The sequence below is a fragment of the Lissotriton helveticus genome, chromosome 6 (genome assembly GCF_964261635.1).
Source record: "Lissotriton helveticus chromosome 6, aLisHel1.1, whole genome shotgun sequence".
NCBI lineage: Eukaryota > Metazoa > Chordata > Amphibia > Caudata > Salamandridae > Lissotriton > Lissotriton helveticus.
Window position 1 is genome coordinate 86370181 of NC_136067.1, and position 22520 is coordinate 86392700.

Here is a 22520-nt window from a genome sequence, read left to right on the forward strand (position 1 = left end):
ATAGCTGCGGGGGATTTCCCTTGTCTGCTGGTGGTTTGATTTGTTTTGAGAACTCGGTGTGCTTTATAGGGGGCTGGAGGAATAGTGCTTGCTTAATGTGATAGCATGCGCTATGACTTAATCTGAAAACGGGTTTCTGTGCCTTTGTATGGATACTAGTGATTTATTAACCGGACAAGGGTCAGAAATAGGAGTATCGATATAGGTCCCTATATAAACACACTACACTAGTTGAAGCTCAAAATCAGTGACTCATGCATCAGGGCAAATCCGCAGATCCGCAAAATCTGCGGATTTTGTGGATCCACGATCCGCAAATCCGCAAATCCGCTCATGCTTAATCCCTACACCCACAATACAGGATGACTGTATGGTCATTGGGTCGTTGGGTACACCAAAATGGGGAAAACAGACAAGAATTAAGAACGCCTCACATTTGAGATGAGGAAACCGAGCAGGTCCCAACAGCGGGCATTGTCGGAGTCAGAACAAGACACGCCGATGGAAATGGCTACTTCCCTCAAGTCTGCTATTATCACCATGCAGAGTAGTTTCCGTCTATAGTTGACAAAATAGACGCACTCAATTTAAGGTTGGATCACGTGTCCACTAAATTAGACAAGCATGGCGCCAGGCTGGGAGAAGCCGAAAAACTAATCTCAGACGGAGGATCCCTTGCAGACCGTCTCATCCATGTCCCTCAACATGGAGAAGGTCCTGGCTGTAATTCTGGCCAAGAAACAGGACCTAGAAGCAAGGTTGAGGCGAAATAACCTCAGAATCATGGGCCTGCCGTAATTAGCAAGCATGCGCATTCTGGCGCTCTAAGTAGAGGACATGCTCAAAGACATCTTTGGACCTGAGAATTTACACGGGATGTTGACTGTGGAGAGGGCACATAGGTCACTGGCGGCGAGACTGCAACTAGGGGCCCCACTATGGGCGATCATGGCAAGACTCCTTAATTATAGGGACAGGGATTCGGTCTTGCGCATGGCGAGAGAGAAGCAAATCATAAATTACAAATGTAATGATCTGCCCATCTAGATTTTACTGCAGATGTCTAGGTGGCCCGGCGAGAATTCCAGCCGGTAAAGAAACAACTGATGGCAGCAAACATCCTCTACGCAATGCTGTACCCAGCTTGGCTACACATTGAGGTGGACGTGAAGACCAAGCAGTTCAGCACTCCGAAATCAGCCATGGAGTACGCCAGGTCACTAAAAAAAAGTCGACAAGAGCCAGCAGACAGAACCGATGAAGAGGAACAATAAAAAGACCACGCTGCTAGATGGAACCAGTATGAACATTGAAACATAGGAGGTAACATTTTTCAAATTTAAGCATGTGATGCCAGAACAGAAGGATATAGAGGGCATGAGATACTATGAAACTGGACTGTATTGAGATTAAGGTATTGCCACACGTAGTGGACACTGCAAACACAACAATGATGGACAGAATGTGGATCAATGTCACACATTCACCCCAGTCCAAAGATCTGGGCCCAAATCCATCGTTTTTCCACTCCACACCACCCTGGGTTAGACAATGGCGATATGCAAATCAGCGCTGACCCTGTGCCCCATGGGAACAGTCCAGTCCGAACTACAAAAGCCATGTCCTTCCCAGAACGGAATCAAGCATCCGAGGACCGGCCCGGCTTCGAGGTAACACCTCTCATCAGCCCGGCTAGCTTGACTCCAGTGGTGTGGAGTGCCTGGGACTCACGTCTGAGCATCCCCAGTACACTTAGAGCGGTAACTGCAAACACAACAATGATGGACAGAATGTGGATCAATGTGACACATTCACCCCAGTCCAAAGATCTGGGCCCAAATCCATCGTTTTTCCACTCCACACCACCCTGGGTTAGACAATGGCGATATGCAAATCAGCGCTGACCCTGTGCCCCATGGGAACAGTCCAGTCCGAACTACAAAAGCCATGTCCTTCCCAGAACGGAATCAAGCATCCGAGGACCGGCCCGGTTTCGAGGTAACACCTCTCATCAGCCCGGCTAGCTTGACTCCAGTGGTGTGGAGTGCCTGGGACTCACGTCTGAGCATCCCCAGTACACTTAGAGCGGTAACTGCAAACACAACAATGATGGACAGAATGTGGATCAATGTCACACATTCACCCCAGTCCAAAGATCTGGGCCCAAATCCATCGTTTTTCCACTCCACACCACCCTGGGTTAGACAATGGCGATATGCAAATCAGCGCTGACCCTGTGCCCCATGGGAACAGTCCAGTCCGAACTACAAAAGCCATGTCCTTCCCAGAACGGAATCAAGCATCCGAGGACCGGCCCGGTTTCGAGGTAACACCTCTCATCAGCCCGGCTAGCTTGACTCCAGTGGTGTGGAGTGCCTGGGACTCACGTCTGAGCATCCCCAGTACGCTTAGAGCGGTAACTGCAAACACAACAATGATGGACAGAATGTGGATCAATGTCACACATTCACCCCAGTCCAAAGATCAGGGCCCAAATCCATCGTTTTTCCACTCCACACCACCCTGGGTTAGACAATGGCGATATGCAAATCAGCGCTGACCCTGTGCCCCATGGGAACAGTCCAGTCCGAACTACAAAAGCCATGTCCTTCCCAGAACGGAATCAAGCATCCGAGGACCGGCCCGGTTTCGAGGTAACACCTCTCATCAGCCCGGCTAGCTTGACTCCAGTGGTGTGGAGTGCCTGGGACTCACGTCTGAGCATCCCCAGTACACTTAGAGCGGTAACTGCAAACACAACAATGATGGACAGAATGTGGATCAATGTCACACATTCACCCCAGTCCAAAGATCTGGGACCAAATCCATCGTTTTTCCACTCCACACCACCCTGGGTTAGACAATGGCGATATGCAAATCAGCGCTGACCCTGTGCCCCATGGGAACAGTCCAGTCCGAACTACAAAAGCCATGTCCTTCCCAGAACGGAATCAAGCATCCGAGGACCGGCCCGGTTTCGAGGTAACACCTCTCATCAGCCCGGCTAGCTTGACTCCAGTGGTGTGGAGTGCCTGGGACTCACGTCTGAGCATCCCCAGTACACTTAGAGCGGTAACTGCAAACACAACAATGATGGACAGAATGTGGATCAATGTCACACATTCACCCCAGTCCAAAGATCTGGGCCCAAATCCATCGTTTTTCCACTCCACACCACCCTGGGTTAGACAATGGCGATATGCAAATCAGCGCTGACCCTGTGCGCCATGGGAACAGTCCAGTCCGAACTACAAAAGCCATGTCCTTCCCAGAACGGAATCAAGCATCCGAGGACCGGCCCGGTTTCGAGGTAACACCTCTCATCAGCCCGGCTAGCTTGACTCCAGTGGTGTGGAGTGCCTGGGACTACCGTCTGAGCATCCCCAGTACACTTAGAGCGGTAACTGCAAACACAACAATGATGGACAGAATGTGGATCAATGTCACACATTCACCCCAGTCCAAAGATCTGGGCCCAAATCCATTGTTTTTCCACTCCACACCACCCTGGGTTAGACAATGGGGATATGCAAATCAGCGCTGACCCTGTGCCCCATGGGAACAGTCCAGTCCGAACTACAGAAGCCATGTCCTTCCCAGAACGGAATCAAGCATCCGAGGACCGGCCCGGTTTCGAGGTAACACCTCTCATCAGCCCGGCTAGCTTGACTCCAGTGGTGTGGAGTGCCTGGGACTCACGTCTGAGCATCCCCAGTACACTTAGAGCGGTAACTGCACACACAACAATGATGGACAGAATGTGGATCAATGTCACACATTCACCCCAGTCCAAAGATCTGGGCCCAAATCCATCGTTTTTCCACTCCACACCACCCTGGGTTAGACAATGGCGATATGCAAATCAGCGCTGACCCTGTGCGCCATGGGAACAGTCCAGTCCGAACTACAAAAGCCATGTCCTTCCCAGAACGGAATCAAGCATCCGAGGACCGGCCCGGTTTCGAGGTAACACCTCTCATCAGCCCAGCTAGCTTGACTCCAGTGGTGTGGAGTGCCTGGGACTCACGTCTGAGCATCCCCAGTACACTTAGAGCGGTAACTGCAAACACAACAATGATGGACAGAATGTGGATCAATGTCACACATTCACCCCAGTCCAAAGATCTGGGCCCAAATCCATCGTTTTTCCACTCCACACCACCCTGGGTTAGACAATGGCGATATGCAAATCAGCGCTGACCCTGTGCCCCATGGGAACAGTCCAGTCCGAACTACAAAAGCCATGTCCTTCCCAGAACGGAATCAAGCATCCGAGGACCGGCCCGGTTTCGAGGTAACACCTCTCATCAGCCCGGCTAGCTTGACTCCAGTGGTGTGGAGTGCCTGGGACTACCGTCTGAGCATCCCCAGTACACTTAGAGCGGTAACTGCAAACACAACAATAATGGACAGAATGTGGATCAATGTCACACATTCACCCCAGTCCAAAGATCTGGGCCCAAATCCATCGTTTTTCCACTCCACACCACCCTGGGTTAGACAATGGCGATATGCAAATCAGCGCTGACCCTGTGCCCCATGGGAACAGTCCAGTCCGAACTACAAAAGCCATGTCCTTCCCAGAACGGAATCAAGCATCCGAGGACCGGCCCGGTTTCGAGGTAACACCTCTCATCAGCCCGGCTAGCTTGACTCCAGTGGTGTGGAGTGCCTGGGACTCACGTCTGAGCATCCCCAGTACACTTAGAGCGGTAACTGCAAACACAACAATGATGGACAGAATGTGGATCAATGTCACACATTCACCCCAGTCCAAAGATCTGGGCCCAAATCCATCGTTTTTCCACTCCACACCACCCTGGGTTAGACAATGGCGATATGCAAATCAGCGCTGACCCTGTGCACCATGGGAACAGTCCAGTCCGAACTACAAAAGCCATGTCCTTCCCAGAACGGAATCAAGCATCCGAGGACCGGCCCGGTTTCGAGGTAACACCTCTCATCAGCCCGGCTAGCTTGACTCCAGTGGTGTGGAGTGCCTGGGACTCACGTCTGAGCATCCCCAGTACACTTAGAGCGGTAACTGCAAACACAACAATGATGGACAGAATGTGGATCAATGTCACACATTCACCCCAGTCCAAAGATCTGGGCCCAAATCCATAGCCATTGTCTAACCCAGGGTGGTGTGGAGTGGAAAAACGATGGATTTGGGCCCAGATCTTTGGACTGGGGTGAATGTGTGACATTGATCCACATTCTGTCCATCATTGTTGTGTTTGCAGTTACCGCTCTAAGTGTACTGGGGATGCTCAGACGTTAGTCCCAGTTACTCCACACCACTGGAATCAAGCTAGCCGGGCTGAAGAGAGGTGTTACCTCGAAACTGGGCCGGTCCTCGGATGCTTGTTTCCGTTCTGGGAAGGACATGGCTTTTGTAGTTCGGACTGGACTGTTCCCATGGGGCACAGGGTCAGCGCTGATTTGCATATCGCCATTGTCTAACCCAGGGTGGTGTGGAGTGGAAAAACGATGGATTTGGGCCCAGATCTTTGGACTGGGGTGAATGTGTGACATTGATCCACATTCTGTCCATCATTGTTGTGTTTGCAGTTACCGCTCTAAGTGTACTGGGGATGCTCAGACGTGAGTCCCAGTTACTCCACACCACTGGAATCAAGCTAGCCGGGCTGAAGAGAGGTGTTACCTCGAAACCGGGCCGGTCCTCGGATGCTTGTTTCCGTTCTGGGAAGGACATGGCTTTTGTAGTTCGGACTGGACTGTTCCCATGGGGCACAGGGTCAGCGCTGATTTGCATATCGCCATTGTCTAACCCAGGGTGGTGTGGAGTGGAAAAACGATGGATTTGGGCCCAGATCTTTGGACTGGGGTGAATGTGTGACATTGATCCACATTCTGTCCATCATTGTTGTGTTTGCAGTTACCGCTCTAAGTGTACTGGGGATGCTCAGACGTGAGTCCCAGTTACTCCACACCACTGGAATCAAGCTAGCCGGGCTGAAGAGAGGTGTTACCTCGAAACCGGGCCGGTCCTCGGATGCTTGTTTCCGTTCTGGGAAGGACATGGCTTTTGTAGTTCGGACTGGACTGTTCCCATGGGGCACAGGGTCAGCGCTGATTTGCATATCGCCATTGTCTAACCCAGGGTGGTGTGGAGTGGAAAAACGATGGATTTGGGCCCAGATCTTTGGACTGGGGTGAATGTGTGACATTGATCCACATTCTGTCCATCATTGTTGTGTTTGCAGTTACCACACGTAGTGGACTAGCACGTGTCATGGAGGTGCTCAAATGGTACATGCCATGTCAGATGACCGCAATGGCATTGAACTTTGCCAAGGATGGGACAGAGCATTGCTGAAACATTGTGTAAGTGACAAAGACTATGTGCACTAGTGCCCCCACATGGGAGTACCCCAAAACTGTCAATGGGGATATTTTTCTGGTGTAGGCACGTTAGGGCTGTTTGGGACTGTCTTTAGCACGTTGGGTATGCTGAAGTGGGTGGGGGTGGATTACCGGGGATAGTTACGTTGCGACTGCAGTACAGGCAAGGTATATGACTGGTCAGTGGGCCTAACATTGGGGGCAATGCAATATGGCGGGTATCCTGGATAACCAATCGCAGGAAATGGCACAAACTGGCTCCCTAACTAAACTTATTACGTGGAATGTGCGGGGACTCAACAATCCTAAGACAATACATATCCTAGCATATTTGATTACGCATAATATCCAGGTGGCGTTTCTACAGGAGACCCACCTCACAAAACACACAGAGCACAAGGTAGGGAAAAGATGGGCGGTGGTTAGGGCAGTGTTTTCATAATCTGCATACTCCAGAGGTGTATTGATATTAGTCAGAAGGGGAACACCTTTTGTCTTGACACACATCGAGGCAGATGATCACAGAAGGCTGCTCCTGATGCAAGGATGCCTGGGTGGGCAGACAATTCTGTTTGTAAACAATTATGGCCCCAACATAGTCCCTGAATTTTATAATGATGTCTGGAGGCGCATAGCTAGCCTATCGACGCCATTAGTGATCTGGGGTGGAGATTTAAATGTGTATCTGGACCCACAACTGGATCGCTTGGCCTCTTCTACCACACATGGTAAACAAGCAGGTAAAATAATCAGGGAAATGATGGAGGCTGAGGGGCTAGTAGATGTGTGGAGGTGTCGGAACCCAACTACCAGGGAGGGAATCTATATGTCCACAGTCCATGGCTCCTGGTCCGGGTTGGATTACTGGCTGGTTTCAAGGGAAGTGAGTACTTTGACTGAAGGGGTCAGGCACCTGGCCAAAACATCAGATCATGCTCCGGTGATGCTGGAGTTAGCAATCCCCACATGCACCAGGCCACCATTCCAATGGAGGCTGCAACCATCTTAGCTGATAGACCAGTTATTTCGTAAACTGTGGGACCAGCCATCACAAATTGTTTCTCTGAACATAAAGGCTTGGTGGAGGGAGTCGGGACACTGTGGGAGGCCTTCAAGGTCACCATCAGAGGTGAATGTATGGGGGTACAAGCTGGAATACTGAAATCGCTATGTAATAGCTTAAAGGATGTAGAAGGCAAAATACATACACTTGCGCAAAGATACAAGCACAACCCCACACATGCTCTGGTGCCCCAGATGAGGGAGCTGGTCTCTGAACATGCTGAACTAGCCCAACATGTCATAGATCTAGAAGGTGGGGAGCTAGAGCGTATGGGGAAGGAGGCAGCAAAGTAAAATGGCGCAGCCTAGGGAACAGGAACACATAGCTGAGTTGGTGGATCATACGCTCAGCAAACACTACCCCACACCTGAGATCCTAAAAGTATTCACAGAGTTTTACTCCAGATTATATGGGTGTAGGGTGACGTTTGCGGAAAGTGACATACCCCAATATTTTGAGGATATCAACCTGGGCTGGCTATCATCTGGACAAAGAGAGTATCTAATTCAACCCTAGGCAGTAGACAACGTCAAGAAAGGTATTATGGCGTTGCCTAATGGCAAGGCGGCAGGAATTGATGGCCTGATAGAGAAATTTTACAAGACGTATGTCTGGCTCCGAAATTGTTGGAGGTGTACATGGAGGCATACAACAGAGGTGTACTGCCACCCTCCTTGAGGGAAGAATAAATAGTGACACTGTTGAAGGCAGATAAAGAGGGCAATCGGTGTGAATTGTATAGACCAATTTCATTATTAAACATCGACACCAAAATCCTTGCCAAAATAATTACAAACAGACTGTAACCCCTAGTGCCAAATCTGATCCTCCAAGATCGTGTGCCTCAAAGATCTACCTCGCACAATCTACGCACACTGTTCGCAGTGCTGCATGAACCCAGAGCTTAAGGCTGCAGCGGTGCTGCTGGATGCAGCCAGGGGGTTCGATTCTGTACAGTGGGGATGCATGTTTGCGGTCCTGCAGAGAATGGGAATGCCGCCCGCCTTCTTAAAAATGGGTGCGGCTGCTATACACACTCCCAGTGGCTAGAATCTGTGTCAACAAAATAGTGTCCGTTCCCATACAAATTTGAAGTGAAAGCAGACAGGGATGCCCCCTCTCCCCCATGTAGTTTTCGCTGGCCCTTGAGCCACTGGCATGCAAGATTAGGCTGCGACACACACAGGCCACACTCAAGTCTCACCAACGACCATCATCCATATCATTATATTTGGACGATATGTTGCTATATGTTAAGGACCCTGAGCAGGGCATGAGCATGCTTTAGGCATGTGCAAGCTGTGCACCTGCACAGGGCCACCAAACCCCAGGGGCCACCACGCCAATATATATCCTTAATATATTAATCCTCTGAGGATGGATACATATTTGCGTGGTGGCCCCTGGCAGGGATTTGGCGGCCTCTGGCTCTGTTCCACTTCTAAACACCCTGACTCCCTCCCCTCTTTACTGGCCTACGCGCTCCGCCCCGCCTGGACCCCCTCTTCCGGGCCCCCTACCTACGCTCCCTGCCCAGGGCCACCATGAGCCTAGAGCCGGCCCTGCCCTGAGACACATATGTAGCCCCTGCTGCGGGAGTACGTACGCTGTGACAGATACTCTGGCCTCTGGAAAAATTGGGACAAACGACCATGTAGGATGCCTGGGCCTCTGGGTGCACAAGGACCCAGAGACTGTTATTAGCAGGAATTATGGGCGGCCTATAGCAAAGCTGACAGACCAAGTGGCCAGGTAGACCCGACTCCCCCTGTATCTTGTAGAGAGAATTACAGCCGCGAAAATGTTGATCCTTCTCAAATGTATTTATTTATTTAGGAATATTCCAATCATACTTAACAAAGTTATATTCCAATCACTCAAAACATGCTTAGTAAACCTAGTGTGGGCGGGCAAACAACCGATATGCAGTTGGGACATCCTGGTCCAACCATATAAACAGGGGAAGTTCGGGGGCCTGGATCAATGCCTTCATTATTTATGTGTGCAAGCGCAATTTGCGCATTACTGGCACTTTCCTTAGCTATACCTCTCATACTTAGCTGTGGAAGCTGACACTGTGCATCCCATCCCGTTGACTGCCATGGTGCTCCTCAATAGATCAGACATTAGTAGGAAGGAACTCAACACATTAGCCTGTACCTCTAAAGCCTGGAGGGACCTAGGTGCCCTGGTTGGACGGACACTTCTATATGCACCGGCCATGCCCATCACGGCACATCTGGACATATCCATAGCACATGAACAGGGGGCGCTGTCGACCCTCGCTGCCATCGGCATCACTAAGCTGGGTGATTTGTACATTAGTGGCCAGTTCCTGACACTAGAGGCATTCTCGGCAGGGCGACCATACACAGCAATGCTGGGGTTCATGTACACCAAGCTGCATGCTGCAGTCAGATCACTGCAACCCCTGGTTCCCAGCGGAATTGGCGATGCTAAAAGTGCTGCAGGTGATATTAACTGCCTCAGACAGTAAAGGTTTAATAACTAAGTTGTATAATGCATCCTAAAAAGAAAACGAGGTGACTGGCTCAGAGGTTTTTGCAGGTGGAATAAAAGGATGGCCGTACCACTGGCCTGTGAGGAATGGGAGGCATATTGCACCTTTACTGGGCGACTCACAGCAAATTGCAACCTCCGTATAATTCATTTTAAATTCTTGCATCAAATGTATTGTACGCCTGTCAAATTACAGAAATATGAGCTAAGACCGGATTTATGTTGTGTATGATGTGGTGAAGATATGGCTGACTTTGTACTTATGGCTTGGGAATGTAAACCTGTCCACGCCTTCTGGGTCAAAGCGACTGCGAGTATGATACAAATTGTGCTGGAGACTGTGCATTGCACTCGGAACATCTGCCTGCTGGGCCTAGTTAAGCCTCTCAACCCCTGCAACAGGAGACTAGTGGCTGGCACAACATTGCTGGCAAAATGGCTGGTGGTGAAGCACTGGGGAGGGAGGACAGCCCCCACGGGACACAATGGCTGAAGGAGATAGTTCATGTAGGGTCCAATTGAATATATATGCGGACGAACTACCAGTGGCCTCCAGACCTAGGGACTTCTGGGCACCGCTGACTGGATATCTACTTAAGCACCCAGAGATGGTATGAGGCCCCCTGCAGTGTGATGGCAAATGCTGGCACATTCAGGAGCCCAGTGACTACCAGGATGAGCCCTCAGTGCTGGGCGAGCTCACTTGAGGGGACAATAGCATTAAAAGAGACACGGTTGTACTGTATCGCAGAAGCTGTTTGTTTTCTTGAGTTTCGCCTCTTATATCTCTGGCTATATGACAGATTTGCACTTACTATGCCTGTAAACATGTACTGATACAAAATGTACTGCATATGTTGCATGCAATAAAAATAAAAGAAACCGTTTTCTGCTTTGTGTGCATGCTGTACAGTGCAGCACACATACAAAGTCGTAAATGCAAGGAGAAATGACATTCCTCCTTTTAACTTCTGCTTTCTAGTAGCATTAATTTTGGGCGCTAAACCCTATCTACTTATGTTAGTAGATGGGGTTTAGCGTCAAAAAGAATGGGTGTTTGCATGGGAACGCACATATACTACCCATGTACCGCCCTGTTGACACAAAGTTATGCAAAACTTTTCCATACAAACTAACGCTAAATGGTATTAGGGTTGGCTTGTATGGAAAGCAACGCATAGCAGCATTTGTTAATCCCCAAAAAAGTTTAGCATTGAGTTTGAGTTAAAAAGACATTCACTTATTTCTTGATATTGCGCCTCTGTTATATTGCTTATTGTACTCTTCTGCCCAGATTATGAAAGGTGTCACGGAACGCAGAGCAGCAGCCAAAAATGCTGTGTTGCATGACAGGGAGAGAGCATGAAAATACTGTATTCCCAAAGATAGAGCACTCTCCTCATCTTTTCCTAACGCCGGTGCTGATTTCAGCTGCCGTGTGCCAGGGACACACCTTAGCCCCATAGTGCTAGGTTGAATGCCTGAGTCTACCATAGAGTTTGTACAGGAATTGTACCCTTCCTGTACAAAATGCGGCGGCTCAACACACCTTAAACCTTTTCCTATGTTGTATGTATGCTGCACAGTGCAGCATGCATGCAAAGTAGGTAAAAAGGAGAAATACAAAGAATTTCTCCTTTTAACATCTGCTTTCCAACTGTGTTAATTTTTGGTTCAAACCCTGTCTACTCATGTTAGTAGATACGGTTTAGTGTCAAAAAAGCATAGGTGGTTGTATTAGAACACCCATGTAACACTCACTTGACGCAAAGTATTGCAAAGCAGCATTTTGCGCAACCTATGACTATGGCGTCAAATACAGATTCTTAGAGTGCATACATTAATCTAGAGTCAAAAGACCAGGATGATAATATTCCATTAACATTAATTCTGGTCTTCAAATCTAACATTGACTATGTTCATTTTTAGAGAGGTCAGGACTGCTGTTTCTCCAGTTCATGGTTCAAGGACACAGTTTTTTGTCTGTGATTATATTACACACTTTGTTAAATGCTCAGACACACAAATTTGTGGTCATCGTTCACGCTATATCAAAATCTACAAGTAAATGAAGTAGACACCAAGGTAGGATACATCCATTAGGTTGACCATCTGGCGGCAGGACTCCATGCTGAAGCCGTCTGTCTTCAGGTCCTTGTCTAGGGGGCAAGGGCCAGTGTTAGAGATAGTTCTGCAAACCTTACCTGCATGTCAGCCTGGTGGAGCTATACTCTGATTACTAAGTGTCGAAGAACTGTACAACAGAAATCAATGGACAAAGACACAGGATTGGCAAAAATAGTCAATGGCAGTGGAAGATCTTGAGGTTATGAATCATAGAGGAGAACAGAGAGGTGTCTGCCAGAGGAATGTGGTATTCAGGGGCTAGGAAGGGAAGACACACACATATGTTGCATGTAGATGGTCATGTGAATAATACTCAATCAAACATTAGCCATTAGATAATGGCAACTCATCCTTTAAACACAGACTTCAATTATGCCAATGTTTTGTACAATTTTAAATAGTGGTTTTTGTGGTTTGCCATGGAGACAGTCCCATGACACCCGTGCCCAGCTCACTGTACACCAAGACGTATGTCTGTTCCTGTTTGCCCTTCCGCCCACTCTCTTCTCCATCTCTCCAATATGTGCTGCTTATCTTCACATCTCTTCATACAATATTTTTCCTCGAAGGCCAAATGCATCCAGTCTCCTATCACTACCCCAACATATGCACACTTACGCACATAGGATTCTCCACCCACTGCCTTGTGATCTTGTCATATTCCCCTGTTCTCATCCCTGTCTATCACATACTTCTGCTCCTTGCCTTACTGTCCAATCACCAATATTTAGCACCCACCTTATCTCGGATTCTGTCTTCCCTCCACTACCATGTGTGCATGTACTGGGACTTATAGACTGTTCTGAATGCTTTAGATACTCATGGAGAGGAGCTGGACCTCAAGAAAGCCGCAGGGCTCCATACTTACTATTGCTCACAGCATCGTTGAGAATTGTCTGTAGTTCAGAGACACTGATCTCCATGTCCTGCGGGAGAAGCAGAGGAAGGTAAGTGAGCCTGTCTCTCGTCATTGTTCATTGGTCCCTGCACTCACCTACCAGACATACAGGGTCTTAAAATCATATATACGCTCTTTGAAACAGCATTTGGCACTGGGAGTAAGCTGGTCTGATGTTCGGATATGCCCAAACTGGGTTACCGTAGCTCTCTATAGGTCTCACAGCCACACTATTCTAATGAGGCACGATAAAATTGAAACATGTTTGCGGTCGCCTGTGCTCCCAGTCAGAAGGGCTAAAGCTGGACTGCCCCTATTTGAGTAGGACCACAAGGCTGACATCCATAAGCCTTGGCATAGCAAGCAAGAAAATGGCAAACTGGAACGGATCAATTTTAGATTAATTCAAGCATGCCACACGTCACTTTATAGTTTTTCTCTGTGAAAGTAAGACAGTAAGGGGGGTAATTTCTGCTGCCCCAACATTTGAATGGCAAGACCTTCTCAAGAGTGAAGATCTTGTCTACACCACAACACAAAGCTGAAGTTGTTCTTTGCTTTCTATCAATTCTTACAGACGGAATCTTCTGCCTGATGATGTTACTTCTTGGAAAAAAGCTCAGTTTTCCTGCCTCCCGTCCCAGAAATTGACTACATGAAATGGAGGGTTTCAAACAACTTGTTGAACAATAAAGATCTCCGTTCAAGAGACAGGTTGCTGTCATTGTAACAGCTCTACATTTATGGTTGTAACATCTTTGTTCTTTTCCAGGGGAATCTGCATCAAAGTCATAAGCACTGAATATTCTCGCCTACATGCAGGGACGCTGGAGCACATATTAAATAAATATATATGTATATAGCATAAAAGATGTATGTATACATATATATCTAAGCAGCCTACATTAAGGGTTAAAAGTGACCAATTTACTTTGATGTTTTCCTTTAATAAGTTTCTTACCAGACTCAAGCATTTCTGTAAATAAGGAAGAGAGAGCATAAATTGCAGGACACAGACTTTATTGGAGAGAAAACTGCACAGGAGTACAGAGGCATTGTTAGCCAATAGGATGCATTGAAAGCATAACAAGGGAATACTGGCACTGTGTCTTTAAGACCTTCAGGACCTACAGTATCCAATCATTCCCCAAAGGTGACAGTTCGATCCGTTTTTTTCCCCACCCCCTTAGTGAGGATCGTGGAGCGCTGAGCTCTCTCTTTTGTCAAAATAATTGCTTAATAAAAAAGAAGTTTTTTTACTACACTCAACATCGTTTATCATCTAGAGTGCAAATATTTTATTTTCTGACAGGAAATTATATTTTTACCTGTCACAAATGCCGTACATTTTTGTCAAGTGCTTTGTCTATGATCCCCATTCAGGGTGTATCAAATGTCTACCTGACGCTCATCTGCCCGAGTCTGGCCACCATTGCCAGAAACTCTCTAAAAGAACCTTACAAGATAGGGAGAAAATGCATCTCCATGGTCTTCAAGAGAGACAAAAAACTGGCTCAGCTGGGGAACTCTTTGATCTTCTTCCAAGAAAGCTACCTCTCTTCACAGGGCTCCTTTCAGGGGCAGACCTCCTGACAGATGACAGAAAAGGAGAACAAGATCAGCATCTAGAAGTAGGAAAATACCTGTTTGTTCCACATCAGGCTCGACGTCCAAAATGCCCTCAACCACGAGACACTCTTCACCAGCAAGACCGCCGACGTCAAGAAACTCTACACCTGAAAAGTCTTCATCAACGGCAAAACACTATCGCATGCTGCTCGAAGTCAACGCTAACTTTCAGGGGGAATTCCCGTTGATGGCATGTTTCCACCGTCCATCGCCATTCGGCTTCGAGTCATACTGCGATGATGACTCCATTGACAATGTCAAATTTCTGTTTAACGTCGAGACACACTTCACTGAGAAAGTCTCCGTCATCTGTAACAGGCGTCGTTCGACGTCAAGGTAGACATCTCCGTCGGCAGCAATTAGGTGCTGCTCGACATCAAAGAAGGCATCTCTGTCTGTGGCAACCAGACGCCAATCGAGGTCGAGGCAGGCATCTCCTAGGTGTTCTTGCTCGATGTCAATGCCTCCTTCACCAGCTCAACATAGTGATTTGTCCTCAACACCCCCATAAGTGTCAGCACCTCATCTTTCGATATCGAGCCAACATTCACCCAATATTAGGCCTACGTTGCATAACCTGTCTACTGGACAAGTATCAAAGGGGCAAGCTTCAGCTGCATCTTCAGGAGCTACCTCCCACTCCTCTACATGGAGACAAAGATCTTTCCATAAGTCAGAGGTTCCTGAGACCCCTATTCGCCGTTCTCCTCGATGGCTATAAAGTGTCTGCAAAGGGTCTGTTCCACAGAGTCCAGACATTTACAGACATTCACTTTTATTACCTCTCCTGCTAAGCTAAGACCCTTCTAGCATGCTCTGCATATAACATCCCCCACCCCAGGTCCCCAACAAGATTCAGGTTACCTAGGGAAACCACTCCTTGGCGCAGAACCAGGCCATGGACAAGGAGTAGGTCTCGACGCAGGACCAGAACAAGATCCTGTACTCCTGCCCCAAGGTCTTGATCATTCCACGGCGCACGCAATACCCTACATGGTCTACTTCTATGAAATCATCAAAGAAGAATTACTTGCCAACACTTCGGACACTCCACCTGTGAGAATATCCCCAGTAGACAACCTGAATATGTTTAATGAGGTATTGGTTAGAGGGGCTGCTAAGCTGAACATTGATATACCCTCACCCACTACTACCTCGTCGATCATTTTTGAGACTTTAAATAATAGGTTTACCTCAAGACCATTGCTTCCTGTGGTCTCAGGTCTGCTCCAACCAGTAATGCAAATTATTCTTACTCCACCCTCAGCGCCACTGTCTCCAGCTAGAATTCTAAAGAAATATAAGGCTCCAGATTGAGACCCTTTATTTCCGAGAAACGACCATCCACCAGACTCGGTCATCATAGCAGCTGCCAAAAAGATGCACTCCAATGCAGCTTACTCAACCGACTGTCCGCAAAAGGACAGTAAACAAATGGATTCCTTCGGCAGGAAAATGTGCTGCACATTTGCCTTATTTATGAAGGTGTCTAGTGCTCCCACATTAATGGGACAGTATAATACGTCCCTCTGGGACTCACTGGTCAGATCTTGCAGAAAGGATTGTCTGGTCGCTAATTAGATAGTGAGAACGGTGGCAGATGTCTCTGACCTGGCTGCCCACGAATATTCGTGTGAAAAATTTACCAGAAGTTTATCATGGTTTTACCCTACAGGCCTAAGCCAAAGGCACAGCAGCGCATCCTCAACCTTTGCTTCACTGACAACTCATTGTTTAGCTCCCATTTGGATGTCAAGATGGCAAAAATGAAAACCAAGCTGGACACACTCAAGGCACCATGACTTACAAATTCAGAAGGAATTCCTTCAGAGGTACATGCCTTATGACAGGTGCCCCTAACATCGGAGGTACAAAGCCCTCACTGGATTCAACACCAACAGGCCAGATCTTACTACAAGTCCCCCAAACCAAAGCATAGACGAGGAGCTAATTGACAACCACCAGCTTCCTTCAAGACACCAGGCAAAGAATGAGGTGTTGCTTCCCCTGCCGCTGTTGCCCACTTCGGTGGGGGGGAAGTATCACCAAACATCTGGATGAATGGCACACCATCACCAGCAACAACTGGGTCTTAAATTTGTAGAGAATGGGTTTTCACTCTGCTTTAAGTACCCTTCTCAGGGGTGTTTCACCTTCAGACGCCTCTTGCCATCAATGGATGCTACTACAGAACAAAGTCTCAGCTCTACATCACAAGGAGAAAATAGATGCGGTCCCATTTTCTCAAAGGTCTGTAGGAGTATACTCTTGGTATTTCCTCGTTAGGAAAAAAGACCAAAACAGAAAATTCAGGCCCATTCTGGACTTATGTCTGCTAAACAAATGCAAATGCAAGGCTAAACACAGAATGCTTGCTTTCCCCCAGAAATACCCCCAGCTTCATCAGGGGGAGTGGATGTATTCCATCGACCTTCAGAATGCCTACTTCCACTTCAGATTTGCTAGGAAGCATCAGAAATTCCTATGGTTCAAAGTAGCATTCAAGCATTACCAGTACAAGGTGCTACCTTTTGGCCTGAAATCAGTTCCCCTCACATTCTCGTGCATGGCCTTGTAGCAGCAGCCTTATGAAGGAAAAGAATATTTGATTACCCATACTTAGACCACTGGCTGGAAAAAGGTTCCTCCCAGATCAAAAGAAAAAACACTACCACATCTGCATAGAGACACTTCAATCTTTAGGTCTCCAGGTCAATGTTGAATAATCAGTCCAGATTCCAAGTCAAAGACTATACTACCTAGGTGCGACCCTGGACACAAAAGTCGCAAAAGTGTGTTCTTCGTAGGAGAGACTATCTTCAATCACTCAAAAGTGTGCCAACCTCCTTTACACTCCATACCCATTGGCTAGACAGATGGCGCCTCTCCTGGAAACAATTGCTTCATGTATATTCCTTGTTCCCAATGCCAGACTGGACTTGAGAACGCTACAACAGAATCTGGAGTATAAGTCGAATCAATTTACGGACAGTTGAGACAATAAGCTCACCCTGCCACAGGTTGCAAAAAGTTTGCAACCGTGGTGCCCTCACAGACAAAATATGCTGATGCAAATGCTCATAACAGATGCTCTCCAGGGCTGGGGTGTTCACATGGATGCCCTACAGGCACAGGGCCTGTCGTCAGCCAAGGATCAACTATACTATATAAACATGCTGGAGTTTATGGAGGTCCATCTAGCCCTCAAGCCCTTTTATCCATCCATTCAGTTCAGTTTATTTCATGTTTATTCGGACCATTGGTCCACAAACAATACATATCATTGATTAAAAATTCGTCTTAAAAGAACATTTCATAGCACACATAAAAACATCCTAAAACAGATTCAATCTAAAATCCCCACTATTACCCAAATTGCTTGAGGATTGGCTAAAATTCATTAAAAAGGTATAAAATAGCCTTCACTTTTTGCATAAATTTCCCCATAGCCACGGCAATATCTAAATAGGCCATTTCGGTCAGCAGTATCGCAGCCTGGGTCCTAGTTTTAATCTTATATTTCTTAAATATTGGTTTTAAAAACATAATATGCAAGTCCAGGAACTTCAGGCAATCAAGTAAAATATGCGGCAGATCACATTGAGTACCCACAGAACAAGTACAGCCTCCCAACTTATTTATCATAGCACACTTTACCAGATTGTTCATATAACAAGGGTTTACCCCAATTCTTACCCTCAGCACTTCATTTCGTAATTGACAGTCCGGTATCTTATCAATATAAGGGAAACATTGATTATTTTTCCATGTAGCAGCCATGAAACGTATCGAGATTTTATTTACAAGGTAATTTTGATCCTGTGTATTGGATATTTCCATCCCCATCAAGCGGAGTGTCTTCTTGTCGATATTAGTCATCTGGACAGTGGGGCATATATTAACTCCCATCTTATTACACAGCTTTGTTATTATCCCCCTGGTCTCCCTTGCCCATTTTAGTTCGCTGTTCTGTATTTCATTTTTACACAGTTGAGATATTTTAGTGTTTACGCCTATATCTAAGCGTTGCCAGAAGCGTAATAGGGCCATACCTGCTTGAACACCCCATGAAGTCAAGCCGAGTTCCTGCCTTATGGCCTGAATCATTGCTGACATGGGGGGACTAAATAGCTTTTTTAGGTTTTTACCTTCCTCGACATCCCAGTTTTCCTTGCCACTTAAAAATAACAGTTCAGCACCATACAAAAATTGCGGGGGTACAATAGCCGAATATGCTTTTAGCACTGGTCTGTCGGTCATTGCACCATAGACTTTGTTAAACAATTTCAGGCCGCTAATCGATGCAGAGGTTCTTACTTTTGACGCCTCTAGGTGGGTATTCTATTTCAAACTTTTATCGAACCATAGCCCTAAGTATCTATACTCAGTAACTAATTCCACTTTCTCAGCCCATATCCTCCAAGAGAACCCAGTTTTCTTACGGCCGAAGCTCAGGGTTTTGGTCTTATCCATATTGATCACAAGTTTTTTCCTGGAACAATAGACATTAAATAAATTCAATTTCCTTTGCAGGCCCACCTCAGTCTGATCCATGATCACCAGATCATCCGCATAAAGTAAGCATGCGATCTGCTTGCCATTTAATTTCGGGCTTGCCCCAATGGCATTACCCAAGATTAATGGCAGGTCTGCTAAAAACAAGGAAAACAACAGGGGGGCCAATACACATCCCTGCCGTAGCCCATTTCCAATTTCTATTTTCCCCGATAGACTGCCATCTGTATCTAAGATTATCTGGGCCCAGTTTTTAGTGTGAAGCAGTTGTATTAGCCGCAGTAGCTCATTTGGAATTCCATAGCTAATTAAGGCCTCCCACAACAGCTCTCTATCCACCAGGTCGAAGGCTGCACGGAAGTCTACAAAGCAGCAGAATAGTATTCCCCCCATTTCCATCGACTTCCGTGCTATAGCCCAAAGAGCAAAGCAATGATCAATTGTGGAATGGCCAGCTTTAAACCCTCCCTGTTCCGAGGGTATAATCTGATTTTCTTCTGCCCAGTCTTTTAAGGCATTCAATATGCTTTTTGCGAAGACTTTTTCCCCCATATCTAAAAGGTTTATCAACCTATAATTTTTGGGGATATTGTGATCACCTTTTTTATATATTGGCCTTACAATTGCACCCTTCCAGCTTTCAGGTACAATTCCTGTTTCCGAAATAACTAGGAACATTTTAGCGAATAACTCCGCCCACCATTCCGGTCTTGTTTTGATTATCACTGCCGGGAGGTTATCTGGACCTGCAGCACGGGTAAGCTTCATACTAGCTATAATTTCAGTTATGTATCTTGGGGTAAAATATTCCTTAATTTCATCCCTTACCTGTGGCCAGTCTTGGGTTATTGGCTGTACTTGTACCTGCCATTTTCCATAAATTTCTCCCAAGTAGCCTACCCAGCCATCTTCATGAACCATACAGACCAAGGGTCCTGTATTCCTACCCATACTTTCTTGTACTAATTTCCAAAACCCTCTCATATCTTTGGATTCAATTATTACCAGCATATTTGCCCAACACTTATCTTTATACATCCTTTTTTTGTTTCGAGTTAATGTTTTATATTTTAACCTTAGATGCTGAAGTGCCTGATATAGGTCCACCTTAAACATGACCCTAAGTCTTCTCTCCTTCTGTCGTATCTGTGCCTTGGCTACCCTGCACTCTTCGTCAAACCAGGGCTTCCTATTTTTATTAACAACGTGGCTACCTAATCCTATCTTTTTTGTCTTGAATGCCTTTTTTAGGGAGTCCGCCAGCTTACCTATGGTTGTTTCGAACCAAGGGATTCCTACCTTAGGTTGAATTTCTTCAGTTGGGATTGACTGCTGGATTAACTTTAACTTTTCAATATGCTCAGCCGATATACAAATTGTTTGCCGTTTTGGACAGTCCACGTGGGTCTGTAGAGCCCCCTCTCTACTTTCACATTCCAGTATGTGTAGTTCTACCCTCAGAGGGAGGTGGTCACTGCCTGTCGTTTGCATCACCTCAAAATTTTTAATTAAATCAAAACACCAAGCCTGGCAAAACACATAATCTATTGGACAGAGTTGCTGGCCTCTTACAAAGGTCCGTCCCGCTGGTTGGTCTAGCTGGAATCTCCCGTTTGCACATACCATGCCCAGAGACCCCATTAGCTGAGTGAACGTCTCGTCCTGCTGTGACAACTCCCCCTTTGGGAAGATTGCTACTTCAATATGGTGGGATTCTAAGAATTCTTTGTACCAACTGTCCACTCTTCAAGGGTTTAGTCTATGGTTAAAATCACCTAACACCAGAATAATGTTCTTTTCTTGTTTAGCACTAATGGACTCAATATCATCTTTTAATTTTCCCAAATTTCCCTTATATTGGTGGTCCTTTCCCTTCTGTATATACACATTTACGATGCATATACCCTCATATCGGGGGTCTACCTTCTGCAGTAGGATTCTACAGCCCAACGCCCACTCACAATGTAAATTTAACCTTTCAAGTTTTCTAACAATCTGTGAGGCGACCAGCGTAAGTTGTCCCCCTGATGGCCTCCCCAGATTATTTTTCTTTGCTGCTTTGGAGTGTTGGGCGAATCCTTCTGCAACTAAGGATTCTAGGGTATCGTCACACAGCCAAGTCTGCTGTAGGCACAAGATATCATTACTCTTTATAATTTTATCGAACTCGATCTGTGCCGATATTTTCTTGTAGCCATTTATATTCCATGATAGGATTGAAAGACTGTGTGACGACCCAAGCTCCTAGTCCATTTCACTAAGGAATCCCTCTTCTTCATACTCCATACATTCTGGGGTTGCTAGGGCTTTGTACCTGTTTCCAGCAAATCTATCTTCTTCATACCCTGCAAATCTACAGTCAGTTACAGTAATTGCCATATCCTCCTTGTTATTTAGGTTCGAGTTAATTAGCCTTATCTGTCGTAATCCTAAACCAGCATGGTTCGTCAGGAAGTACTGTCCCTCTATTTCCTCTTTTCTTACCAATCTAATCCCCTCCTTTTGTAGCTCGTTTTTAGCTTTTTCCACCGCCTCCTTTACCCAGGCGGAATGAAAGAGGACTTTAGTCACTTCATCCCCTGTACTGTTTGTAACGAACCCTACTTCTTTAAGATCCTTTGTACCGATTTTCTTTAGGCTTGTGCATTTTGCCATACTGAATAAAATTTGGGATCGATTTAATGGATTTAGTTTTTTTACCTTTTTTCCACCTTTACCATCATTATCAGGTTTTAGGAAGACCCATAGATCGTGAGTACCTGTTTGTCTAGCGCCATAGGTATCTCCCTTTAAGTTGGCTTCCTGTCTCATTAACACATGATCTCCCTTCACATTTTCAACCGGGGCCTTGCTGCACCTAGGCATTTCTGAAACTCCTGAACATACTTGTCTCGTTGGTCCCCTTTTAGAACTTTACCCCTCTTTGCCCTCCATCTCCCTTATTGTAGGTATCAGTGCCCTTTTATTGATATTTGATCTTTCTAAACTTTTCCAATGTTCTTCCTGCACCCTCGTAGACTTTAACTTGTTTTCCTTTAGCCTTTGTGTTTTTTCTCTCTCTTTACCTACTAATTTCATCATTTCTCCCTCCCTTCTTCTCGATTTCCTGACAGGATTTTTTAGTAGTAGACGTCTTTTTGTGCGAGCAACCTCCCTTCTCTGAAGTCTACTCGTATGATATCTCATTTCACCCCACTTTTTTACAATCATTGGATGCCTGGTTATATATACTGATGGTTTCTCCTTCTTTGCCATTGGGACCCTTACCGCACCTTCCTCCTCCTCTTTACTATGTGCCACCTCCTGATCTCCACCGATCGGTCTAACTATTGCAGGCATTAAGCCCCTAATTTGAGATAACTCGCCCAAAATCCATTCAAACTAGCGTTCTCCTAATCC

At 46.4% G+C, this 22520-nt stretch overlaps 1 protein-coding gene across 2 annotated transcripts in view; it reads right to left on the minus strand.

Moving 5' to 3' along the window:
- LOC144762257 (calpain-1 catalytic subunit-like) overlaps positions 1-22520 on the minus strand; it is a 536001-nt gene that overhangs the window by 66477 nt on the left and 447004 nt on the right. For both annotated transcript variants that reach the window (XM_078647402.1, XM_078647401.1), the window contains 2 exons: positions 12948-13005; positions 12047-12111 (listed from right to left, as the gene is read on the minus strand). In XM_078647402.1, coding sequence (XP_078503528.1) covers positions 12047-12111; positions 12948-13005 — 123 coding nt within the window. The remainder of the gene's footprint in view (positions 1-12046; positions 12112-12947; positions 13006-22520) is intronic.